The 21,847-nt window shown below is 49.3% G+C and overlaps 7 protein-coding genes across 7 annotated transcripts; 3 read left to right on the plus strand and 4 right to left on the minus strand.

Annotated features, from left to right (window-relative positions):
• Positions 1-459: 459 nt before the first annotated feature.
• Positions 460-1,462, minus strand: BO88DRAFT_353020 (4-hydroxybenzoate octaprenyltransferase; the record flags this gene model as incomplete). The annotated part of the gene is made up of 2 exons (XM_025703618.1): positions 460-1,156; positions 1,215-1,462. 2 exons carry the CDS (start codon positions 1,460-1,462, stop codon positions 460-462), a joined length of 945 nt encoding a protein of 314 aa, XP_025557328.1.
• Positions 1,463-2,278: 816 nt separating this feature from the next.
• BO88DRAFT_492068 (glycoside hydrolase family 95 protein) lies at positions 2,279-5,047 on the minus strand (the record flags this gene model as incomplete). Its single annotated transcript, XM_025712899.1, has 6 exons — positions 2,279-3,189; positions 3,236-3,467; positions 3,524-4,390; positions 4,438-4,694; positions 4,813-4,844; positions 4,906-5,047. The coding sequence occupies 6 exons, from the start codon at positions 5,045-5,047 to the stop codon at positions 2,398-2,400; spliced, it is 2,322 nt and encodes a 773-aa protein (XP_025557329.1). The 3' UTR covers positions 2,279-2,397.
• A 404-nt stretch (positions 5,048-5,451) lies between these two features.
• On the minus strand, positions 5,452-7,482 carry BO88DRAFT_447582 (monooxygenase). The gene is made up of 4 exons (XM_025710387.1): positions 7,051-7,482; positions 6,388-6,970; positions 5,968-6,336; positions 5,452-5,908 (listed from the first exon to the last, which is right to left on the minus strand). Exons 1-4 carry the CDS (start codon positions 7,182-7,184, stop codon positions 5,564-5,566), a joined length of 1,431 nt encoding a protein of 476 aa, XP_025557330.1. The 5' UTR covers positions 7,185-7,482; the 3' UTR covers positions 5,452-5,563.
• Positions 7,483-11,508: 4,026 nt separating this feature from the next.
• On the plus strand, positions 11,509-12,442 carry BO88DRAFT_353118 (oxidase ustYa family protein; the record flags this gene model as incomplete). The annotated part of the gene is made up of 5 exons (XM_025703624.1): positions 11,509-11,734; positions 11,794-11,916; positions 11,981-12,084; positions 12,143-12,254; positions 12,297-12,442. 5 exons carry the CDS (start codon positions 11,509-11,511, stop codon positions 12,440-12,442), a joined length of 711 nt encoding a protein of 236 aa, XP_025557331.1.
• Positions 12,443-14,950: 2,508 nt separating this feature from the next.
• BO88DRAFT_476198 (extracellular proline-rich protein) lies at positions 14,951-16,502 on the plus strand. Its single transcript, XM_025711920.1, has one exon. The coding sequence runs from the start codon at positions 15,233-15,235 to the stop codon at positions 16,469-16,471; it is 1,239 nt and encodes a 412-aa protein (XP_025557332.1). The 5' UTR covers positions 14,951-15,232; the 3' UTR covers positions 16,472-16,502.
• A 589-nt stretch (positions 16,503-17,091) lies between these two features.
• Positions 17,092-18,681, minus strand: BO88DRAFT_476204 (putative MFS monocarboxylate transporter (Mct); the record flags this gene model as incomplete). The annotated part of the gene is made up of 4 exons (XM_025711921.1): positions 18,489-18,681; positions 18,326-18,432; positions 17,630-18,213; positions 17,092-17,521 (listed from the first exon to the last, which is right to left on the minus strand). Exons 1-4 carry the CDS (start codon positions 18,640-18,642, stop codon positions 17,092-17,094), a joined length of 1,275 nt encoding a protein of 424 aa, XP_025557333.1. The 5' UTR covers positions 18,643-18,681.
• A 1,413-nt stretch (positions 18,682-20,094) lies between these two features.
• Positions 20,095-21,424, plus strand: BO88DRAFT_398897 (fungal specific transcription factor domain-containing protein; the record flags this gene model as incomplete). Its single annotated transcript, XM_025705341.1, has 2 exons — positions 20,095-20,198; positions 20,267-21,424. The coding sequence occupies 2 exons, from the start codon at positions 20,095-20,097 to the stop codon at positions 21,318-21,320; spliced, it is 1,158 nt and encodes a 385-aa protein (XP_025557334.1). The 3' UTR covers positions 21,321-21,424.
• Positions 21,425-21,847: the final 423 nt, after the last annotated feature.

The raw sequence follows: 21,847 nt of genomic DNA on the forward strand, positions 1-21,847 counted from the left end.
TATCTAATGTAGCCAAATATCTCATACAAGAGCAAGCAAGAGACGTGAAGCTCTACACACCCTATACCTGAGACGCTTAATAAAGCCTATAGCCCAAAGTACGAACGGCGAACAAGGCAATCATACAAGCCCTCACCTACACCTCACCTTGCGCTCGCCCACCATTCAGTCGCGCCTCACCATAACTCTAGAAGGCATGAGTGTTCTGAGGTTCTAGGAACACAACAGATACTTGGAAGTCTAGATATCCTCAACATCTCGCAGTGTCAACGATGATAAGAAAAGGATTTTGTACCAGGTTTATTTTACAGAGGAACGTGTTGAGAGTCTTGACGGGATAAAGACAATATAGTGAGGTGTACAGTATCAATTTAAAATACTGGGTTGAACCAGTCAATTCACATTGATTTCTAACGACAGAAAAAAGAGTTTTATATGAGAGGCTCAAACTGTAAACCCTCAGAAAAAGTATGCTTGGAGATAACCTTCCACAAGTGTAGCCACCGTAAGGTAAAAGCCAGCTTTGATGTTAAATCTAAACACACGTCCCCCAGACGCGCAGTCTTTGAGATCCAAGAGAGATATGCTCCGTATCATACCTGCAATCCATACTCCGATACCAAAAATCCAGTAGAATAGGGAGAGTCTGCTCAGAAAAGCAGCCGCCACGAACAATGCGATAGAAACAACAGCAACGAGCGCAAGAAACACCCGGACACGCTGTCCCAGGAACACCGCAAGCGACCGGACTCCGCATTTCGCATCATCGACCATATCTTGGACAGCGTAGGCAGTGTCGAGGAAGATAATCCAGCAGACAGTTGCGCCGAACAGAGCTAGAACTGACCCGTTGAATTCAATATCTCCTTTCACAGAAACATACCCTGGCATCACACCACTGGCAATAGAGAGGCCCACCACAAGCTGAGGGAAGGGCATGACCCGCTTCATAAAGGGATAGATCAAGCCCAGTAGCCACGCAGGTGTGGTGCACAGAGCTGCTTGAAATCCTAGTGTATACCACGTAGTTCCCACGGTGAGAAGTATCCAACAGAGGAAGAAGAAAGTAGCTTCTTTGACAGAAATGAGTCTAGACGGGAGTGGTCTGCTTTTGCATCGTTCGACTTGTTTATCATATTCGACATCACAGATATCGCTGCTCAAGTCTTTTAGTAGCTCCTTGTATAGCACATACTGGAGAGGGATATGCTCACTTCCAAGTACAAAACGCAGCATGAGAGACCGTTGCACTTGCCCAAATGCCAAACAAAACCCAGGCAAATGACCATCCATCCGTCCTTCCTGACTTCGCACCAATACTGGCACCCCACACGGCTGGAAAGACAGACAGCCAGGTTTCGTGTGTATGGAGACGACCCATTTCCCAAATAGCGCGGATGCGCTTGCGTGTGTGGTCATCCAGCATATCGGTCTCTGGGATCAGCTTTCCTGCGACATCCATGATGGTTCGTTCACGGCGTCAAGTAGAGTGAAGTAACAGAATTATTGTAATAATAAGCACAGTCGCTGTTTGGAATTGTTCAATATAAATTGCCATGGTCATCTGTCAGCAAGACGTTTATGTAGTAGTAAACGGTGTGGGGTATCTTTTTTGCCCGAGGAGATACTCCGGTAGATCATCCATGCCCTGCCATGCCATGCTTATGCCTGCATCTAGATCATACTACGTATATTACTAAACCTTGACAGGCTAGCAGGACTCAGCTCAGCGCTTAAAGCGCTGCAGATCCGACGGGCCCGTAAGGCATGTCAGATAGTAGTGTGGATATGGAGAGGAGTGATGTATTGATTTTTCCTATCTTTGTAAATGATGTCTTTCACGCTAACTTGGAATCTTAGAAAAAGAAATAAAATCCCTTCCCCTCCATCACCATCATCCTTCCGAAGTGATGCTCCGTGTCAGCGTATTCAGCCAGACTTCGCATTGAGAGAATCTCCCAACTTCCCCCTCACGCCTGCATGCAGCTCATCCTGCAAGATACCTGGCACTGGTGACTGGCGACTACAGCTTGTTGGCTCACCTCGACAGTAAGCTCTCTACCCCTGCACTGTCAATGAAGTGGGGATAAAGTACACGCCAGATTAGCGCGAAGTTGCTAGTCCATGATGGTGATCCCATTTGTCTTGTGGAGAGTGATTAGGTTTGCTGCTATGATTATTGTGCCATATTCCGTACTTGACCAGACTACATGTGGAAGTAATCTACACGAGGCTGAGCGGCTGGGTGTTGTTACTAGGTGCTCCTCAAGTGGTTTTGGTTTGATTAGAGAAAGGGGGGTCCTCCTAAATCATACTATATAGCAGAGTATCCATGGTTTGCACCAGCTGGGCCAGTGGCCAGCTACTATCGCCCTAGCAACATGGAAGCGAGAAGTCTCACGATGACGAACAATCAATCGCCTTACCACCCGCAACATAAAACTCCACTCTCGAAGCGTTACTTCCCCTTGCAGAAAGATTGGCCTTGCATGAATCGACAACACCACTATCATCCCAACTGAAACTCACGATACCACCGCCCCGCAACCGCAGTCCATCAACACTCCCACCTCCCCAAGCAGCCGGAATAGCGGGCCCAAGAAGTACAGCCTGCGCCTTACCGGCACGAGCATCCGCATTGGACCGGTCTAAATCCCGAATAAGCATCTGAACCATCGCTCCCACAAGTCCGAAGTTAGCATCGATCTGGAATGGTGGTGATCCGGAGTACATGTCGAATCCGTTATCTGCGAAGTTGTCTTGAATTGCGAGCGACAACTCCGAGTATGCTTCGTCGGTGACGTTAAGCAGCGCCCAGCACGCACTACGCCATACCTTGGCCCAGCCGGTATTGGAGTCTTCGACGCCGGTGCCGCGGGAGTAGAGGGTGGTTTCGACGGCGTCGGTGATGGTTTTGTTGGATCCGTGCACGGAGGAGATTATGTATCCTGGGTACCAGCCGTAGAGGTTAGAGAGGTGGCGGTGGGTGTCATTTTTGACGTCAATGTCGAGCTTCCATTCTTGGATTTGGCCCCATGAGCCGATGTGGATGCCTGGGTCTAGGGTGGAGAATTTGGAGGTGATGGCGGTTTTGAAGGAGGTGTCATCGTCACCGGACGCGGTCCAGCCTTGCAGGACGTGGTCGAATACTTCCCAGATTAGTTGTTGGTAGTGGGTGCAGCCGAAGGTCTGGGGCGTTAGCTGGGTGTCTGGTAAGGGTTCGTTGGGCACTTACTGTAGGTCCATGCTCGGGTGAATTGCAAGGGTTTACCACTAGAGTGCCGTCTTTGAAGTACTCGTCTTTTACGAGTTGAGAGAGCCAGAACTGCGCTGCTCCTTTGAGAATGGGATATCCTGTTTCGCGATACCAAGCACTATCCTGTGAATAGTCGAAGTGGTCCCATACGTGATGTGACATCCAGGCATTTGTGGCAGGGTAGTCGGCCCACTGTGCGACATCTTTCATGCTACTTTGGTCAGTGTTGCGACTTCCACGCTGTTAATGTACTGCTAATGTACTCACGCTGTATGTCCAAATGTGTTCATCTCATCGTGCGTCACCCAACCTTCCGAGGTGCCATACAACAACTCTGCTGTCTCTGCGCCTCGAGGCATCCAAGTCTCAGCCATGTATGTCCAGAGTGGCTCAGTCAGCTTTCCTAACCCTGTTTGCTCAACGGCCCAGTGATTCATCTGTAGGTTGATGTTGGCATGATAGTCCCCGCTCCAGGCCGGAGAATAGGACTCTGTCCAGAGACCCTGCAAGTTAGGCGGCAGAGACCCCGGCCGCGAGCTTGATATGAAAAGGTACCGACCGTAGTCGAAGAGCAAATTCTCCACGTAGGGATCCCCGGGCTGGCTGTAAGACGACAGAAGCTCGGTAGTTGGACGGTCGGCCGAGCCATTGGGATCTGGGAGGGTTAGTGTAAATTCATTGAAGACGCCTTGGTAATCTTTGATGTGAGATGATTTGAGTGCAGAGTAAGACTTTTTGGCAGCATTGGTAGCAGCTTGGAGTACTTTCGTGTACGGGTTCTCCCCTCTGAACGAAAAGCTAGCTTTCGAATTCCCGTTGGAGGCATCATAATTGGTGTCAGCAGCAAATACAAGGAACACCTCCTTCTCTCCCTCTGGCACTTTCACGGTTGATGAGGAGCAGAGATCAGATGTATTGCTTGACCCGGGAACGACAACAGTCACCCTGGCGTTGTAAATCATCCCGATAACGGGATACGTCTGACCATATAGGCTGATGCTATTCCCATGGCAGCTGACATTCGGGGCAGGCGACGTGAGCTGATTCTCCAGGCCAAATGTAATACCAGGCATTGACGAATTTGAGCTGAGTTTGTAAACGCAAACATTATCTGGATACGAGCAGAATGCTTCCCTGGTATCTGTTAACGATCGATCCGTGGAACCGTTGAGGCTGCTTACCTTTCGATGTAAGTCTCGCCGGTGCTGAAATGATCCGAGTAAACAGCCGAACTCAGGTCCAAATTCCGACGATATCCATCAATATCACTCAGTTCGCCCAGGTCGATGGTCAAGTTTGCCAACACCTGATACGAACCGTAGTACGGATACTCGCCCAGCAGCGCAGAGACATTGCCTGTCCCATTCTGGAATATCCATTCCCTAATGCCAGGAAGTGCACCTGCCTTGGAAACGTTTGGATTTCCTCCGGAGTATGTCTATATCGCTCTCAGTAAATATTTAGCCTCGAAGGCTGTTGACGCGGGTAGTATACGCTCCACGTACCGGACTTTCAAAAGGCCCTCCGCGCTACAACGAGTCGACATTAAGATTTACGATCTCCTTGTCGTATGAACCCATAGGCATAGCTTATATGAAATTCAGTATCCGATCGTGATAATCCCCTCGTGTCTCGTCAAATGAACATACCTCCCAATCGTCCATTTCCTAGCGGAAATGCAGTGCTTATGAAGCTACTGTAATCTCCCGGAGAATCAGACCATAACGACTTGGCTGCCGCGAAAGGCAAAGCCAATGCCCAAAGGGCTGCCGATGATCCACAGATGAGCATTCTGCGTGAGCTGGATGCTTGGAGTCGAAGGCTGAAGTGCAGCGGAGAAGGGGAAAGGGGACCATTTTATCGCCGCCGCGGGTTAACCCAGCGTATGATTGATGAGATGATCACACTGTCGAATGATGGGGAATGAGCAGAGAACAATTCTACTAGCTGCAGCTACCTACATTAAAACCGAGGTATACTGTGCCTCTATTGGAGGGATTTCTCAGGAGAATAGGAACCGACCGCAGTAGTCCCGTTAGCCTGCAGATCGGCGAAACCGGCTTCCGATAGAAGCTTGCATTTCGCAGGACTGGACGAGTGTTCTACGAGAGAATGATGCGGGGATTCGGTGGTATGATTGCGATTGATTGATTAATTTGAGGGAGGATCAAAGAGAGGTAAGCTTGAAACGGGGACGGGGACCGTGTGACCCGGTGTATATAGCCTAAATATTACGTCTAAGCAATGAGCGCTATACTAGTGCCAAAATAGTCCGTAAATAAGAACAAAATCCCGAATGAGCATCATCTACAATTTACTCTTCGCCGCCGCCTCGTTGGCCTTTTGCCACATCCGAATCCGGCGCTCATGCCCAGCATTGAACAAATCCAACCACTCCTGTTCAAAGGGAGGTAGGACACGCCCCGGCTCACCTGCCTTGGGGTTACCCGCCAATTGGCGCAGGGTCTCGAAATATTCCCGGAAATCCGGGTTGATGACACTGAACGCAGGTCCATCACCCTTCTTTGCAATACGATCTTGTTCCCATTTCTGCTGCTCCTCCAAGGGTGGCAATTGGGCCTTGCCAGCCAGGACCCGCGCTGCAGCCACTGCCTGCCATTCGAAGATCTTGAAAGTCAATCCGGCGCCAACCTGGTTCGAATATTAGCTCGAGTCGTTCGATACGGGAAAAGACGAGCATGAGTACATACCGCTCCCAAGAATGCCAGCGTTGGATCGTTCTGGTGGAAGACGTGCAGGTATAGATCCGGGATTCGGTTATTTCTGGTCGGGATTTCCGGCAGGTAGGGCAATGCCCAGGTGAAGCCCGTTCCGAAGATGATATAGTCCACATCCGAGACCGAGGTCCCATCTTCGAAGTACACCGTCCTCTGCCCGTTGTCACTGGAAACGCGCGAAATGGGTGGTTTGCGATCGATTGACGGGTGTCTAAACGCATAATCCCCAAAATAAGGATTATACCGACCCCGGACCACAGCGTGGATGGGGGATTGCGCAGAGCCGATCAGGCTGACTGCTCTATCTGCCGCAGACACCGAAGCTCCAACGGTGACGACTTTCTATACATTGTTAACACCAATTGTTGAATTGGAGTTGAGATAGCTCCATACCTTTCCGCGATAGCGTTCGGGACCACGATACTGCTTCGTGTGCAACACGCTCTCTGGGTCTTTGTCGATCCATTCTTTCAGGCCGGGAATAGAGGGGATATAAGGCACAGAAAAGTGCCCCGAGGCAACCACCAGTGCATCAAACGTCTCACTCCACCAGTAGTCATACCCACCCGGCTTGCCAGCCCGCCGCAAGACCAGTTCCCATTTACCGGTCTTGGGGTTTTTGACCGCACGTTCCACGGTCGTGTTGTATTCTACAAGATCTTGATAACCATTGCGGTTCAGAAGATCCTCAACATACTGCCGAATCACGGTATGGTGACGGAAAGGGGTGTCTGGCCCATGCACCGCGATTGACATCTCCGAGCGGATTGTCGGGATTGACTCTTGGGAATACTCCATGGTCGCAACATCCACATTGGTATGCAAGTTCGGGTAGATATGGGAGTCAGTAAAGCGATGCTGGGTCAATGCTGGTGTGAACGCAGGCAAATCGGACGGAACTGGGATAGGAGCATCCGCTGTCCTTGTTGATAGCTTATCGACATCCAAAGGCACCTGTTTCTCGTCTCGCGAAACCCTAGTGTCGATTAACTATCGGTCGCGTAAACCAGCAAAGAATTGCTCCCAAAACCTCTGGTAGCAGTTGTATAGACATACCAGCACCCACCGGCTTTTTCCTGTCTCTCGAATACGCGCACCCGGTCAAATGCTTTCTCCTGCATCAGGGCGTCCACGGCAATGGCGCCCGCAGGCCCCGTGCCAATGACAGCCACGCTTTTGATTGGAGACATTTCGACGCAAGCTCTAACGCGTCGGTGGTATGCAAACCGATGTTCTATAGCTCAAGGAATTGCACACCCTCAGGGTTGGTGGTTGAGGTTATCCTGGATTGCAAGGGGTCAGTTTCTGAGTTGTTCTAGCCAGCTATCTTGATGCCAATCATAGCGCGGATGGCGTCAGCGGAGCCCAGTAATACACCGACATGGGCGCGGGTGATCATCCAGCCCATTTCTATGCAGGAATATAGTACTCACAGAAGCTTCTGTCCCTAATCTATGTTTCTGCGGCCTATCAACGACGAGACCTAACCATTGCGGTTCCGAAGCACGGTTCACTTTGCGTTTATCTCATTTTTCTTCATTCTCGACGCTGACTGGTTCATCTCAGCCTCCCGTCACGTGGCTGGAGTTAGTCAGTTGTATAAGCACTACCATTGGCCAGCGTTACACCTAACCGGTTCCTTTCCATGCATCACGACCAATCAGCTTGTGGCATCGGTTGGAGTCTCTCAGTATCCAACTGCAATTGTGATGGTATTCATCGAGTTCGGAAAGACTCCGAAACACTCTGAGTAGCGGTTCTTGGATCACAGCTCAACTTGCCGTATCGGGGGATGCGGAGTAATATGAACGAATGCTCTTTCATCCTCATACTGGACTCTCATGTTGAGTGAAAGCTTGATTATTTGGTGTACTCATTAGGTCGCAGAATAGCGAAGCTGGCATCCACAACCCTCAATTGGGTCAGCAACTCTCCTTATTGTAGTATACCACGCTATTTTCGGCTCAGGTCATGGAACCCTCTCATACAACCGTTCAGATGCGTCAAGATCGTTGTGACTCTGACGAAGCCTGCTGCGAGTATGTCTGGCCATACCTGAAGAAAGACATGCATAAAGTCCAGCGATAACTGCGCAGTGTGTCGCGTGCCGTCTACTGCACGGCTCTCGAGTCGAACAGTCTTATGCCCTCGTGGTGAGTTGCTTTTTAATTATCGCGTACTTGAAACGTGCAGAAGGTACCTCCGAGTTCGACTACTTTGAGGAAGTTTTATCATCAAAAGCCCCAATATCTGCTAAACAACTACAACTCGCATAAGGTCCTTTGACGAAATGACTCACATGTGTCGAAAGCTCGTGAATCCCGTCTACGATCACACCATCGCAAGCCTCTCCGAAGTTTCCAGGAGGAGGTTATCCAGGCCCGAAGAAGGAATCACACTTATGCACTGTTGCGCTGATTCCTCTGATTACCCAAGCAATCTGGTCTAGTTGGTTGCATTCATTACGTCAGAATGGTCTTTTTCCAGTGCACCTGAAACATCTGTGGGCCTTGGGGTAATCCCGGGGCCTAAAAATTGGACTTGAGCGATATCGCACTTTCCCCCAAGGGAGCGTGTCTCCAGTGATGTCTGGAGGGCTTGCATTGCCAAGATCACACTTGTTTCCCAAGTATCACCAGTCAAGGTGCGTTTCATGCTTTACTTTCGCTCTGGTAGGGTTGCTTGCGTAAGCGCCTGTGGTGGTCATGCCCTTGTATGCTATGACCCATGTTGCACCATACTCGAATGCATCTACTGATAGAATGAGTTTCAGAAAAACCGGGTTCGAGGCATGGGTACTCCATTTGACCCTTTCCGCTGGAAAGATCACGAAAATCAGTGATATTAGTCTAGTCAATATATCCTTGGATATTGGTTAGAACTGCTGTGCTAGTTGGCGAGAATGCACAGTCAATCTTTCTATGTAGTGATAGCCATCTCTAAGCAGGCTTATGTACAGGCTTCAACAATGTAAGACCAGCATTATAAAGACTTGGTTACACGCGTTTGTGACAGGATTTCGCTTGGTTGGTGGCTATCGCGTCCACCGGGGCATGCCAATCTGTCAGGTGGGAGCCTGACCATTAGTCGTAATTTTTTTACAGAGCCATATATCAGAAAGCAAAGAGAGGAACCCCTCGAGGGTAAACAATCGTGAATATGGCGACCAAATCCCACTAAGATCCCATACTATCCCTGCAGCCCCCGCCCCTATATCAGAGCAAGCCCAATTATGGATGGATTGGCTATTAATTTCGGATAGTGTTAGTAGCAGAGAATTTGGCATGTAGAGCCCAGACATTATTACTTACAATCGCAACTGGTACATTAAGATTGCCTTTTCCATCGTCTATGTAACTATGGTCGTGGTTGTCATGGTTATCCATGAGATGAATACCGCTCAGGAGTTGGTAGTTGTTTGTTATACCCGGAAGGGCTGCTCCAAAGGCGACGGACAAGAAGGCCACGGCAATGAAGAGGGATCGCATTGTTTCCTGTCAAATGAATATTACAGATGGAGCTTCACAATGTAACCGCAAGGCAGAGAGTGTGTAGGTGTGGATGTGGAGACTGGCATCGACTTCAACGAGACGGGTTTGAATAATGATATAAGCTAATAAATAGTGGTTATTGCCAATTCTTAAATAAGTCTTTGCAGTTTGGATAAACTTGGGCGGAATAGGCAATCTTCTTTTTCCTTGTTCTGCCGTTTCATTGCCAATATCCGACGCCAAGTCTAATAAATCGAAACAGCGGCCGAAAGCGTGCATGTATATGTGATATAGCAGATTATATGCACCTCAGCCTCATGAAAAGGTTTTGATTGGATTGATTCCGTATCAGATTCTTCGGCCATCTCTGTATTACTGTGTACAACTAGTGACGCGCTATCGCGGGATATTTCTCATCCGTTTCTGGCGACAAGACTCTGGTTCTCAGCTTCGCAATACGATTGCTTATGGCCAAATGTAGACCAGCCCTGGAGGAAAAGGTCCTTCGTTTGTAGAGTGCATACCGCCTTCTAATGACAGCTAAATACGAGTTGAGAGCAGTTGTCAAGAGCTCACCTGCATGTAGACAAAAGTCAGACTTGATACGACATCACTTATGCCAGGGGCAGAACCTTTTTTAAGGAATGTTCGTCGGCTAGATAGGTCATACTGTAAGGGCTTTGCCATTATCAGATTTTGAGAGATGAATGCATGGTCTCCTCCTCTATTACCATTCGGGATTGATTGCTACATACAGTAGCTTGTCTGTACGCTTGGTACAATAGCACGCCACTTATACCCACCTTGCTTGTTGATGCCATTAGACCTCCCGATCAGGGAACCGATGTCTCCCGAAGACCACGATCTCTATTAATGAGTTATGTCAGTAACACTATCGATGCTAATCCCGTGAAGAAAGACCCAATAAGTTACCCTCTTTGACGACTACCAAAAGAATTAAACCAGTAATGTAACTTCTATTTAATATACCACCACTAGCCGCTTTATGAATCTCCTTTGAAATGCAGCGTGCAGGAGAAAGCTTGTGCGTTCGACCAAGCGTCACAATTCTCTCAGTATGTTCAAGGCTATGATCCTTTTATTTGCTTCTATGCCGCTGGTTCTAGCTACATTATCCCAGCAACAGGCAGCAGGCCATTGCATAGTGAGATTCTTGTGCCCCTTTGCGCTACCTTTCGTGATAAATAATTGATTAATCCTGGATTAATTACTATTGCAGCATAATTCCTTCATGGAAGCCGGCGCAAAGGTCCACTGCCCGATGGCATATGGGACTGAACTTGACCGTGACTGCATTTGTGTCATAAAGGCAGTTGAGTTCCACGTCGAATCTGCCGTGTTACTTAGGGAGAACTGTTCCCCGGGGGTTGTAGACAGTATGTGACACGTCTACCAATTGATAAGCTCATTTGGCGAACGGAATAAACTAACCATTCCCGTATTTGCTATTGATTCGACAGGAGCTCTGAAGTATCTTGATCGAGTATGCTTGATTCATGTCGAAAACGACTTGCATAATCTCATTGAACAATAGCCACAGTCCTCGTTGAGAACAGTTTTCATAGCTCATACAGTAAACACAAGCCTGGGGCAATGATTATCATTTCCTGCTTCTTTCCCAATCATTGGATCAGCTAGTTCTGGTGAGGCTCAGGATTAATAAGCAGTATATATTGAACGAAATCGATTACCACTTCAAAGCTATTCCCTACTATGAGGTGGTTATAATCAGTGTAACCGTTGAAATTCAGCCAATATTAAATGTTCACAGGATATTGAATGATCGAAGTAAGGGGATAGCCCTGCAGGCGTCATATGATCTCTCAGATACTTACTCGGCGGAATTTTGAAGGCTGTGTAGGCGCAATAATCTCTATTTAGGAGGATGCTGAATGCTAAGGCAAATCAAACCATCGGAATTAGCACGCTGCTGTTATTTCTGAGACTTAGTGTTCTGTTACATCTTCAATTTTCACTTATTTCTTTGAGGAGCTGTTCCAGGATGCATAGTCCACCTGAGTACTATCCATTGTCCAGCGACGAGTCCAAGCGGCTCACAGGCGATGAAGTGGACGATCAGGTGCTACCCCATGCAAGAAAACCGTATCCATGTATATGGTTCCTCCACATTATGATCTTCTCCTTGTGCATATGTATAGCGGTGTCGGGATGGATATGGCACCCAGTCCCTACCGACCTTGATTGTGCCAAGAAGCTTTCGCCGTACTGTAAGTTGTGTCCTCATCTATTTCTTTGTATTTCGGGTTACTTACTTGCTTGAGAAAAGCACCCTTAGTTGGTCTTGTTGAGTACGAGGATGTAAGGTTTCAAGGTGATTTGCATGATGTGAACCCATGGAAAGGAGCACCCAGCCCAGCTCTGGATGAGGCATGGGAGAACATCACACACAGTAGGCTAAAATCCCAGCTAATATCAGTGTGTACATTAAAGTAGTACAGTGTGGACTATCCAAGTCTCTGCGGATGACATGCTTCGCATGAAGAAGCCATTGACTCAAGTCAAAGCTCCCCCAGCTCTTGGTGACGGTTATGTTGGTGGGATTGAAGTATTTCACCAGGTATGATCATTAGTCGCTAACCATGCTTGTTTCTTAACAATCTTGCTGACTTCCATAGCTCCATTGCTTGAATCTTGTCCGGCAATACACTTATTACGATTACTACATGCAGCCTGAAAATCAACCACTCTCGTTTCGTTCCTCACCAGGGATGATCCGCGCGCACACTGGTAAGCTGTCTATACGTTATTAACGACATGCCTAACATGCAGCAGATCATTGCATAGACATACTAAGGCAGGTGGTTCAGTGTAACGGGGACGCTGGAGTCTTGACAAGGAGTTGGGTTAAGGGAAACAATAAATCACAACCTGACTTTGGCACCTGGCACAAATGCCGCAAGATTCAGCCTTTATAGACTATCAAGAAAAGGCTGTACTGGACTATGAGCCTGTGAAGCCCTTGGATGCTTTTGAACTCGATGAGGCACCGTGCAAGAACGTTCCAATAGAGCAGGAATGTCCTTAGCTGTGACATCTGGCTTGTTGTCCTTATCAGTCTTATCAGTCAATCGTGGTGAGCATCATGTGAGATGAAACAGCGTTTGTACAATAGAATGTTTTTGTAAAGTGCGATATAAGTATTTCTACGGGGTGAGTATTCGGGATTCCCCGTACCACACACTCAGAATACCTGATTGAGCTTTGCCTATATGGGCAGAAGCATTCGCCAAACAACAGAGCACGTCATAGTCTATTACTAGAGTGGGACTGAAAATAGTTATTCTTTATTCCTAGAGGACAGAACTAAGCGACGTCGAAGTCACAATGACAAACAGAACCAAGCTTCACGGCAATTTCCTCGAATATGGTATACTTCCGATCCAGTAGGAGGTCAGAGAGATTACATCGAATACCACAGTCCTGTCTCTCCACACTCTTGCTTTCTAGTTTATTATCAGTCTCGAGGTTCCATAGAGTGGTGCTTGATCCTCAATACTTACTTTAGCTCAATCCTTAGTATTCGGAGACTTGCCATCAAGGATGGATAGTGCTAGAGGTACTATTCTACGCAGCTGGATCGGGCGGGTCTGAATAGGCACCCCCAGTCTCCGTGTCTTGGGATAAATCGTAGTGCTGCTGGGCTCTCTTGCCATGTCTTTCGTGCTGTCCTGGGCTCAAGGTCCCTCCACCCTGCCGTCTAAGACTCGAATCAGATTGAATTCATTATATCTATGAACTCAGGGATTTCAACACATTTGCGGCTCACCCTTCTGCCATAGCAGCATTCACGGATAGTACAGCGGCAAAAATGAACAGAAAAGTTTGTAGAAGCTTCATCTTGTCCGGTGGTTGTCTATGAAGGAGATAAAGCTAAACGCTGCCTGGAGGTCTGTCTGTGGACAAGAGGGAGAGGAACAGAGGCTCGAACGCATAGACAGGGTGTGGTGAATATAAATAGTTGTAGAACCTGTTGAACTGGACAGTACGGCTACAGTGCTAGTATTGTAAGTCACCAACATGGTAGTCTGACTGGCCTCAGCTTTTTCTAAGCAGTCGCATAATCTGACGGGTCATTAGCAAAGATACTAGCTCCCTGCTTACAGGCAGAAATTCCGATTTTAGGCGGCATTTGTGCATATATTGGCAAATTATTGAAGAGTCACGCTTTCAATATGTTGTATCATAAGGAGGTAGCAGTTTGGGGTATGCTAACCAAAGTGCAGATCATTGTACCCCCATGCCAGTTACCTAAACCCCTCTTCATTGCTTGATAAAGTGGGTGCTAGACCCGCTTTGAAAATAGGCTATAGCCTGTATGAACGGCAAAGGGTTATCACTCCGTATATTGTAAAGTCCCTTGTTGCGGTACCTTGTCTGCCTTAGGCATAAAGAGTACTATCTAGGGGTATGCACGTGACGATGAGCGAGTGGGAGAGAAATCCGCCGATCGACCTGGAATTGCTCCACATCTGCCCAATCCCAACTTGTTCTTCTTTTTGGGTCTGCGGGATGGGAGTTCCAGAAGATTTAGAAATGGCCTTGCCCTCCTAGGCCGCGTACACGATCCAGATGGCGGGCGGATAAGCCATATCCCGTCCACCATAAGGAGGAACACCGAGCCGTCTCCCCACAGCCTTGAACTTTGATACATCACAAGTACTATAGCTGACGGACAACGGTCTGGCAGGCATTCTCCCTTAAGCTTTATTCTCTAACAAGTGGCAGGGCTGTCTAGTTAAGGACTTAAGACTGGAGTTACCAGGTTCTGGGATTCCCTCAGCGACTGATCTCGTCCCCCATACTTTTTGGCATCTGCAACAATGACTCTCAATACAAAGGCCAAGGGACCGTCAACAATTCAAGGATAGGATCAGGGCTGACGCAACCAGCCCAGAATGTACCTCGGGCACTGATCAATTGCCCTGGATGCTTGAGACGCGGATCAGGAACATGGTTGCAATTATTCACTCCGATTGGCGGCTGAGTTCACCATGATCCACGGCCGTTCCGAAGGACGGCTTTAGACCCATGGCTCTCCACGTTGGCGATTGCACTCACATGGGCAGGGACTCGCTAGTGATTGATGTGTACCCCAAGACCCTGACTTCGTCTGTATACATCACACAGAGAATGTTTCATGGGCTCATCTGGGGTAAATTGGCTACCAACATCATACAGTGGCTGGTGGTGCCATGACGGACGTGTCGAAGAAGGCTGGGTCCGTTCCCTCACTCTAACGGTTCGGCCTCATTTTTGGGAGCATCGATCAATTTCTGTCTTGGACTAAACCCCCGAGCCCGCCAGTGTTTCAAGATCCCTGCGGTTTAGAGTTAGGCGTCTGACACAGCAACCGACTCCGAAGCCAAACTTGCTCATGAAGCGGATTGATGTTGGTTCTGTTTCGCAATAGTAAGATGCCGCTTGCATCATCTGGGAACGCGTGCTCAACCCATTGCAAAACCTGGTTCATCGATGATCTCATCCGATCAACCCTCACGAACGGCATGTTGAACCCCTATGACTATCAGCATATCACCTCTTCGCGAGCGTCACCCATCGGCAGACATATAAAGGATCCTCGTGGTCCGCGTCCCCTACCGACTGTCAATCAGGCTTCATCGCTTCCTTTCCTTCAAACCTGACAGTTGCAGCTCTCAAGCTCCTCATCCTTTCTTTCCACAACACTTAGAACAACAATTACTGCAATGAAATTCCAACACGTCGCACCGGTGTGCCTTGCGGGCTGTGCCCTGGCCTTGCCGACTCCGGTCGAGAAGAGACAGGATCTCTCCGACCTCCTTCCCTTCCCTATCCCAAGCGGTCTAATTCCGACTGGCCTTTCCCTTCCGTCTGGCCTCTCCCTCCCCTCAGGCCTACCTAGCTTCTCTCTGCCTACGGATCTGTCCGACCTAGGCTTGAAGCGCCGGGACGTGCCTTTCTCTCTGCCCTCTGGTGCTGCACTCCCTACAGACTCGCAAGGACTGTCTCAGCTCCTGCCATCTGGTCTTCCCGACCTGTCCGGCCTCGGCATCACCCTTCCCACCGGACTTCCATCCGAGAAGCGCCAATTCGGCGGTGGTGAGGCCCCTGGAGGCGGATCCTCTGGTGGTCAATTATTCGGCGGTGGCTCGGGAGGCCCGTCCCTCGGCGGCGGCGGCGACTCCTCCGGCTCATCCTCCAGTCCCTTCGGAGGCCTATCCGGCTTGGGTGGTAGTGGCTCTTCCTCCTCCCAATCCGGCGGCTCGCCCTCACCCTCCAGCGGCTCATCCTCTGGCGGAATTCCCGACTTCCTCAGCGGCCTCGGAGGCTCCTCCAGCGAATCTTCTAGCTCTGCCCAGCCCTCCAGCGGCAGCCCTCTCGGCGGACTCTCCGGTATCTTTGGCGGGCTCGGAGGCGACTCTTCCCAGTCTTCTAGCAGTCCTTCCAGCTCCTCTCAACCCTCCAGCAGCGACCCTCTCAGCGGGCTCTCCGGTATCTTTGGCGGGCTCGGAAGCGACTCCTCCGAGTCTTCCAGCGGCCCCTCTAGCTCCTCCCAGCCCTCCAGTAGCGACCCCTTCGGCGGACTCTCCGGCATTTTGGGCTCTCTCGGGGGCGGCTCCAGCTCCTCCTCGTCCACCGGTGACTCCTCCGCCCCGGCTCAGCCCAGCGGCGACGCCCCCCAGCCCGAAGCAAGCGGCAGTGCCCCCCAGCCCAGCGCTGCCTTCCCCAGCATCAGCCTTCCTGAGCCCAGCAGCAGCTCTTCCGACTCCAGCGACAGCGACTCTTCATCCTCCGCATCGGACTCCGAGCCCTCTCTCAGCCTTCCGACTCCGTTGTCGTTCTCGCCCGGTGGTCTGAACCTCCCGGCTCCTTCGTCTAGTTCGGCTATTCCGTCCAGCTCGGCTGTTCCTACTAGTGGGGCTGTGCCGACTGCGCCGTCTTCGTTTAAGCAGTTCTTTGCTTAAAGGATCGACACGGCTTATTAACAAAATGGTGGTCAAAGTGGGTGGGTAGATGGATGAACGGGCGGGGGAATTAAGGTGATGAGAATGGATGCTGGATCTGGATGGATGTGATTTAGTTATGTCATGCTTGCTGGTCAGGATATGAGGATATGATTTTTTTCTATTGAGTAGTGCTGATGTTGAGATGGTTGTGGTGTGTACCTAGATTGTCAATGAGATGGATGGTCAGTTGGTCGTTTAAGTGTGGTTCATACCGTAGTAGTAATCTGTTCTGTGGATTGATCTTTGGTATTTCAAACATCTTTGTTTTAGGGAGGTAGCCAAGGTGGAGGAGTGATTAGAACCGTCCTGGCTGTCAAATAGGTGATATATATGCCATGCGCAATCCTCGGGTGGCATTGAACGTATCCAATTAGTTGCCTTAATATGTAAATCCAAACAGCATTCTATGATTTGGGATCTTGGAAGTACGATCAACATATTGAATATCGAAAGAATTAGTAGCGAAGGGACAAGCGCCAGGGAACCTCTGAAACCTGTCGAATGATGACAATATGATCTTCAACGACCAAGCACCGGAGACTTGGCCCTTAGATATTATGAAAATAATGTACGTATCATCATACTTTCGCCCAAATCTTCCCCTTGGACAGGTAAAGGCGAGCCAGAGCATAGAACAACGTCCCGCCCGCAAGCATCACACCGGTGAAGACCTGCAACTTCCAGTACTCGCCATCCGCCGCCGCAATCAAGGAACCACCGTTAGGGCTGCCTACAAGGGCCGAGATTGACATGAAAGCATACAGCGCTCCTGACCGTGTGCCAATCTCATGGATATTCGAGATCTGGGCGACCAAGGCTGGGCTGAGTGCCGTGTATGTGCCCGAGCTGAATCCAAACGCTGCAGCGAACACGATGGCCGTTGCGTTGGAGTGGCCGGGGAGCCATAGCCCAAGGACGAAGATTGTCGACAGGCCCGCTGCGCAGATTGAGATGTTGAAGTTGCCGAGTTTGTCTGCGGCGTAACCTGGTAGGATTCGGCCGATGCCACTACAGCGTTGGTCAGCATGCCCTTTTTTTTTTTTTTTTTTTTTTTTTTTTTTTTAGAATGACCGAGCTCTCCCAAGCTCGAGTTTACTTTCAGAGTTGACATCTTACCTTGCAGCATTGAATATCGAGACTAGATACCCGGCGAGACCCGTACTCATCCCCACATGCTCGCCGTATGTGACCATGTAGGTAATAGGAATAAACATCCCCATCGAATACAAGAAACTCGCCAGCGTCACCAGGACGAAGGGAACATCAGTAAACCCCTTGAAGTAACTAGTCAAAGTCAAAGCTGTGGGTTTCGGCCGCAAACGCGAGCGAACAGTCAAATTCGTCACAGCCAGCAATCCCAGCATCAAGAAGGCGCATATACGCATCGCCCAACCAAATCCATGTCGCGTGATGATGTGATCAACCAGGATCGGCATGATAACGCCACCTAGGCTTGAGCCGCTCGCGGTAATGCCCATTGCCAGAGCGCGCTTTTGGCGAAACCAGGTCGCCACGCAATTGAACGAGGAGTAGAGGACCATGCTTGCGCCAAGGGGGCTGCAGATCGATTGGGAAAGAATGAACTGGTAGTATTGTGAGGACAGCGAAGTCATCATTAGTCCGAATACGTGTAGCAAGGATCCTGTGAGGAGAAGCCATCGGGGTCCGTATGCGTCAAATAGCCGGCCAACAAAGGGGCCCTAGGGGGTGATTAGATGAGTCAGTTTGGAAATTTCTCAGTTATATTCTTCTTTTATTGAGAACTCATGGCAACAATAGAGCGTTAAAGGCGGATGAGAATATGTAACTTACCGTGATGAACATCATGAACATAGATATGGCAGGAATCCACGACACTGTGCTTGCCGACAAGGTTCGCAGCTGGTGGGTTTGATAGTATGCCTGGAAAATGCCCACGCCTGCGCAATACATAATGAATAAGCCAAAGTATTTCAAGAGTAGATATGTGGCTCACAATTTGTCCAGCCGAAGCTCGTAAATAGTCCAAAGAACGCTCCGACTACTACAAGCCATGCACGGAGACCGCCGTCTGGGAAGTCATTCGACTTTGTCTGTGAAGGGCCTGTGTCCTGGCGTTCCTTCTCGTCGGTACCGTCTTGTGTGTCCATCCTGGCAGCGATGAAAGATTTCAGTGGGTGGATTGAATGATTTGGCAAGTTAATTGATATGGAAATGTGGAATCAAAGACGAGGAACCTTGATCCGGATTCGTTTTGTGCTTGTACTTGCGTCAGGTATTTATATTACTGCAATGAAGCTGTGAGTTATTGATTTACTTCTATATCAATCAGAGACTAGATCTAATCAAGTATAGTCTGTGGGGAAGGCGATGGATTCTAAGCAAGCTGATTGGATCGGAGGTCCGCGGTGGTCCGAGTGACCAGGGACATCAGCATATTGAGTCATCGATAACATCAATAATTATCCACGTCCTCCCCACAAGCAACTTTCCGTGCACCAAGAGCTTGTTTATGTACCTAGAGATGCGCTCGCTTAAGCGGCCAATCCCTGACCAGGCCGTAGGGCCGACAAAACGAAGTGCTTGGCAACAGCCAGCGTCATGTGAGTTCTGCCGGCTCAAGAAGATCCGATGTGACAAGCAACGCCCTTGCTCCAGTTGCGTAGCTAGAGATACAACCTGTGAATATGTTTCATGTAAGCTGAGTTACAATGTTGCTTATGCTTGGAAGTTGACCCACGCAGTGGCAGGAGGGACCCTGCATCCAGCGGTCCAAACAGGTGTCAATGATAGTGCTCCGGCTACGTACATAGGCACTCCGTCGTTAGAAAGGTCTGCCCTCAATAACTACGTGATTTGACCAATTGCGCTAATTCTCACTCAGAGATATCCAGGAGGTTAAGGAGCGCTTGAAGAGGGTAGAACAACTGTTGCTGGAACGTCAGAGCCCACTCCAAGGCTCAAATCTGGGGGACGTAGATTCTCTGGTTATTACTCCCCAGCCTGAATCCAAGCCAGTATTGCGTAATGTTAACCACGAGGAGTGGGACAATCTGGAATCCATTGCAGCGTCCCCGCAGACTGAAGAATTGAAGGATTCGAAAACTGAAAACAAAAGTCTACAGAGCCAAGCACCCTCAGCAATAACGCAGGAGTGCGGTATAGATCGGCAGCTCCCTCCGGTTGACACAGCTAAGGCACTGCTTGAACACTACGTTCAAGGAGTAGACTATTTGGGTCGTGTAGTCCATGCCCCATCGGCACGCAGTCTCCTTGAAAGTGTATATTCTCAGCTGTCACAGTCAACCAGTCCTCCCGCCGAAAGTATCATATTCCTTCTAGCCATATTTGCTTCCGCGTCATTCTATCTAGAATGTGGACAGCTCCATCTATCATCTGACGGGCTACACCTGCACGCAGGACAATCCCACCGTTGGAAAGAGACCACTCTTCAGCACATTTTGCAAATGGATCAGCTTTTCTCGTGCTCAATGATGTCATTGCAATCCGCTTTGATCATCCTAGTCCTTCTTTGGGATTCAGAAGGGCAATCAAAAAGATTTCATACTCTGAAAAGCCTCGCGTATGCGAAGGCAATTCAAATGGGGATGCATAATGTAGATGCAGGATCGTCAGACGTTGGGCAAGATCTCCTCGAACAGGAGATGAAGCGCCGTTTATGGTGGCACCTCACTTGTACAGATTGGTTAGTTATATGCATTCCTTCAAAAGCAGACTGAATCTTTATGACTCACCATACTACTCACATCTCAGGCTACTTGGAAGCGCACCCGGCCCACAGCAGGGTATTTACATGATCAGCCCTCACCATACGACGGTCAAGTATCCTGCCAATATCGAAGACGAAGATCTGACCGAAGAGGGTATTCATCGACACCCGAAACCCGACCGTCACCCAACATCGATGTCATTCTTCCTCTGTCGTCTCAAATTCGCCCAACTCTGTCGCGAATCCATGGACGCAATTCAGCATGCAAAGACTATACAACCATCACAACTCATATACCCGCTCATACTGGAAATAAGCGACAAGTACATGTCTTTCCTCAGGGAGCTACCGTGGTTCTTCCGTCTTGAAGACGAAGAAGACGAGGCGAAACGTACAGACTTGACCAAGAAGCAGCCCTACATCTCGCATCAGCGCGCTGTGCTTCTCTATGGCATTTACTCACGCCTGGGTCGCCTCCACCGCCCGTTCGTCACCAAAGGTATCGCCGACCCTGGCTTTGCAGGTTCATACAATATCGGTATCGAGTGCGCGGAGAGACTCCTACGGATCCGTCGCATGACGGCGGTCCACGGGAGTCAGCTGCTTGACATATTCGGCCGCTCGCAGAGTGTTGACCAGCATACTTTCAATGCTATGCTGCTGCTCACAATAGATGTGATGGCGCATCCGAACTCGCCTGATTCAGAGCGCCGCAGAGCGGACGTTATTGAGATATGCCACATCTTGCAAGATAAGCATGTAAGGTTGGGCCAGCCTGCGAATGGAATTAGTCGAGCCGTGCAAATGCTGTTGGATATCGTGCGAAATTCGAACAGGCCCCACATCAAGGACAAAGATCGTTTTGACAGCACCGGTCAGGTTGGCTCAAATACTGCGCAAAGTATGGATAGTCTGGTGGTTCCGGATCAATGCACGATGGCATCGGAAGCATCGTATCAAACGGCGTGGATTGACGAGTTCCTTTCAATATCTGATGATCAAGATATGGACACCCTTTTCGATGAGCTCTGGGGATCTTACTCAGAGACGAGCATTCCATCTCGGGAGGGCTTCTTGAACCGGGAGGGGCTATCCTAGTGGCTTTGATGGGGCACGTCGTCGTATAAGGATATTAGTGTTATGTTAAGAGAGGACAAACTCGAGGCTACTTGAGATACAGGCATAATTGACTTGTACTCGCTTATCAGACCAAAGCGGCCAAAGTCCTCTTCACAGCGCCAAGAGCCCTGACCTACAGACCTAGTCCGTGCAGGTGTCTTGACCCAAACCCACCAATAGCACCTCCAATCCTCCGCACATGAACCCTGCATAGGCCGTATCATGGTCACAAGAAGCGAGATTCATGCAGGCCTGTGCATGAATATGTAGGACAGAATGACCCTAGTGACCAATCATATCACAGATACAGTAGCACAAGCATGCATGTCAACCTCAGCACAGGCCAGGAACTAATGCACGGTGTTGCAGGACGATGGCTCTAAAATGTAGATCATCACGTGGTGTGTCCAATCATATCCATGGTCACCATCTACAATTGACCCACAGGATATCTGGGGGTGATTAGACTTGTCCGGGCCTGGATTTCTGATATTTTCCGGGGGGGG

Source organism: Aspergillus vadensis, assembly GCF_003184925.1.
Source record: "Aspergillus vadensis CBS 113365 unplaced genomic scaffold BO88scaffold_39, whole genome shotgun sequence".
NCBI lineage: Eukaryota > Fungi > Ascomycota > Eurotiomycetes > Eurotiales > Aspergillaceae > Aspergillus > Aspergillus vadensis.